A 3,388-nucleotide genomic window follows, 5' to 3' on the forward strand; every position below is an offset into this window, starting at 1 on the left:
TGGCAGAGCTCGGTGCCTGTGACCGTCAAACATAGAAAGCACTGGCATTTTCATATGACATTGCCATGGCTGCAGATACCTCAGGATATTATTGCTGCATATCTGGACTTCAAAAGGAAGGTAATTTAGGATCTGTGAATTGATTACTAAGTGTATTAATAAAAAATATATACAGCTATATCAGAAATTTGTTTTTATTACTCTTTTGATAATGCATTTGCATAGAATTGGTTTCCTAATAAACCTGGGCTTTTTCATCTATGCACTTAGAAGCCATTCCGAGAGAGGTCAGCAGGTGTCCACAAGGCTGCCCAAGGGGTTCCTGGAGCCGACACGGTCCGGTCCGGAGCCCCTCCCTGCCCTCCTGGCTCCCTGTCTGCGAAGCCGGCCTCCTCCAGGCCCACTCCGGTTGCAGGAAGGGCCTCCCTGGTGCAGCACCGCCTCCTCATCCCGCTAGGTGGCAGCACTGCGAGCGCCTCCTTCCCTGCCGGCCGCCATGGGCCCCGCTGGTTCCAGGACCTCCCTGCCTCCTTCGCCTCTTAATGGGATCCGCTCCCTCACACCTCTCAGGGAGAGGCTCTAGGGGACGATGACCCAGGGGCGGCCTGGCAGGGAAACTGCTGAGTCACCCTGCTGCCTCTCTGGTCCTCTGACCGGCTCACAGATCACCATAGCCACACCGTGTGTGAGGCCTTCTCACGGAGCCCTGCAAACACCTGCCCGGGGAGGGGCTGTGGGACCCATCTTACAGATGAGGAGACCGAGGGTCGGAGAGGCCACACAACTCGGCCAGGACCCCGAGTTAGCAAGCGCTGGCCCCTGGTCCAGCCACGGCAAGGCTGGCGCTCCTGCCACCACACCTCCCTGCCTCTGGCCCTCTCTCGGGAGTCTTGGTGGGGGTCACTGTCTTCATCCTCCTGCCTGGGCAGAGTCCAATCCTGTGCCTGGCTCCTCAAGACCGGTGGCAAAGATCCTGGAGGCCTGGGGGTGAAAGGGCTGCTTGGGGGACTTAAGTCCCAAGCTATGGTCCTCAAGTCCCAAGCTATGGTCCTCCTGGGCGACTGAGCCCCAAGCCATGGTCCTCCTGGCTCTGCCCTTCCACCCCCTCGCTGGCTGCCCCACCCAGGGAGGCCTCACCTGTGAAGTGCTTCCCGCCTCCCCCACCCCCCCCACGGCTCTCGCATGGCCGGGGCGATTCCAGAGCTGGCCTGGGTCAAGCACCTGCACAGAGCCCAGAGCGAAGGCACGGCATGGTATATCCCTCGCCCCTTGCACCTTTCCCCGGTGAAGGGTGGCACCAGTGTCCTTTCCAAGGCCCGGATTCTGCACTGCCTTCAGCCTGTGGAGGATTAAAAGCAGGGCTTTGTCGTGGTTTCTCAAGGCGTCAGCGGGTCTGCAGAGGATTCCGCCCCATGTCACTTCTCTCAGTGAAAGGTCCCCACCCAGTGTCTGTCCTCCTTTAAGTGCCCCCCCATTTTTGTTGTTGTTGTTGTTGTTTTTGTTTGTTTTTTGCAAATACAGACTAACCAGGTAGGCACAGAGGAGTCCTGGCATGGGAAGGGAGCAGTGAAACGCCAGTGGAGAGTATGGGAGGCCCAGATCCCCTGGAACTTTCCAGTGAGTCCTCTGGAGCAAGGGCCTGGCCAGGCAGCAGCTGCGCTGGGCGATGAGGGACGGTTGGGTAATCGGGGGCACAGGACCGGGCTTCGCTGGGTTCGGGGCAGAAGCGCTGAAGTTCCGACCCGGAACTCGGTGACTTCATCAACGCAGAAGCCTGCGCAGCCGAGCAGGGGAGTCCCTCGTAGGGGACCCTCGGACAGACGCTCCCGCGTGGCCCGCGTGGCTCAGCTCCGCCCCAGGAAACTTTTCGCGCAGCTCCCGCTCCATGCGCCCCTACCCAGTCCTTCTTCGGGGCCGCCCCCTCCCCAAAGTGGCTCTCCGGGTCCACTGCGCGCCCCCGTAACCGGGTCGGAACCTCGAACGGCTTCGCATGCCATCCGGTTACCCTGGCAACACCATCCGGCGGCGCCCGGCGGTCCAATCGGAGCCTGCGGCCTCTCTCTAGCCTTTCGCAAGGTGGGGACCGGGACGCGACCGGGGATGGGGAAGGGGGCTGAAGGAGGCCCAGCCTGCGCTGTCGCCCTTGCTGGGCACAGCGCTCCCCCCGCCCAACCCGCGGCGACCCCGGCCCCCGCAAGGTGGGGCGGCGAGCAGGAGCCGGGGCCCGGCCGGGGGCTCGAGCTCCCGTTCGAGGGGCGGGGAAGGCGGGTGACGTGAGCCGGGCCGGGCGGGCGGAGTTGGGACCGGCTCCGGGAGGCGGGGGCGAGCGCGCGGAGAGGCAGACGCGAGGAGGGAGGCGGCTGAGCAGCGCGGGCGGCTCTGCGGCGGGCGCGGTGGGCGCGGGCGGCGGGGCCCCGGGATCCCCGCGCGCGTCCCCACGCCCCGCGCTCCACGGCGCCCTCGCCCCGCGCGCCTCCCGTGCCCGCCTCCTGCCAGCCTCCGGGCCGCGGCCGTCTGCAGAGCGAGCGCTCAGACGGAGCCCCCGGGCAACTTGAGTGGCGCCGATCGGCGGCAAAGCCTCTGGCAGAGCCCCCCGACCCGGCAGCGCGGAGGGGACGCGCGGAGGGGACCCGCGTCCGCCCTCGTCGCGTCGCCCCAAACCCTAAGCAGCGCCGCCCCATCGGCGCGGCGCTCCGGCTGGAGGCAAGAGCCGCGCGCCGGGAGACACGCACCGTGAGCGGCAGCGCCGCCGGCCTCCCTCCTCGCCGCCCCGGAGGGCGAAGCCGCGGCTCCCCAGCCCTTTGCTTCGCGGCGACAGCGCCGGAACACGCCCCGCCTCGCCGCCGCCTTCGCTGTGCCGCCCGCGGAGGGGGCCGCGAGCCCCGCGCCCGGGCCGGAGGATGTGCGCCCCCGCGGGCCGCCCAGCCTGAGCCATGCGCCCCAACGGCGGCGGCGCGCCGGCCGGCATGGAGCCCCGCGCGGCCGCGCTCTGACTCGCTGTGCGCCCCGCGGCCGGCGGGCGGCGGGAGGCGGCGGACCGAGAGCCGGAGACCGGCGCCGCGGGACGGAAGCGAGCGGTCGCGGGCGCCGCGCAGATGGCCCGGGCGAGCCAGGTCTGAGGCCCCGCTCCCCGAAACGTGACCATGTGGATTCAACAGCTTTTAGGACTCAGGTGAGCGACTCGGCCGGCGCCGGGTGCGTGTGGGCGCGTGGGTGCCGGGCTGGGCGGAAGCGGCGCTTTCCTCTATGTTGCAAAGCAAGGGACCCCTCTTCGCTTCCCTCAAGCGGGCAACGAGGTGCACCGGGAGCCGGAAAGGGGCGCCCGCCGGGATCCCGGAGCCTGGAGCGCCGCGGCCCCGGCGGGGAGCGGCCGGGTCTCCAGGGCTCC

At 67.7% G+C, this 3,388-nt stretch overlaps 1 protein-coding gene and 1 long non-coding RNA gene across 2 annotated transcripts in view; one reads left to right on the plus strand and one right to left on the minus strand.

Annotated features, from left to right (window-relative positions):
- Nucleotides 1-365: 365 nt before the first annotated feature.
- On the minus strand, nucleotides 366-1,840 carry LOC131384276 (uncharacterized). The gene is made up of 3 exons (XR_009214956.1): nucleotides 1,528-1,840; nucleotides 1,222-1,339; nucleotides 366-981 (listed from the first exon to the last, which is right to left on the minus strand). It is a non-coding gene; the product is annotated as an uncharacterized LOC131384276 (long non-coding RNA).
- A 765-nt stretch (nucleotides 1,841-2,605) lies between these two features.
- AJAP1 (adherens junctions associated protein 1) overlaps nucleotides 2,606-3,388 on the plus strand; it is a 134,609-nt gene continuing 133,826 nt past the window's right edge. The window contains exon 1 of the mRNA XM_032758720.2: nucleotides 2,606-3,172. Within this exon, the coding sequence (XP_032614611.1) occupies nucleotides 3,144-3,172 (29 nt within the window). The 5' untranslated portion in view covers nucleotides 2,606-3,143. The remainder of the gene's footprint in view (nucleotides 3,173-3,388) is intronic.

The sequence above is a fragment of the Hylobates moloch genome, unplaced genomic scaffold, assembly GCF_009828535.3.
Source record: "Hylobates moloch isolate HMO894 unplaced genomic scaffold, HMol_V3 SCAFFOLD_9, whole genome shotgun sequence".
NCBI classification, from domain to species: domain Eukaryota; kingdom Metazoa; phylum Chordata; class Mammalia; order Primates; family Hylobatidae; genus Hylobates; species Hylobates moloch.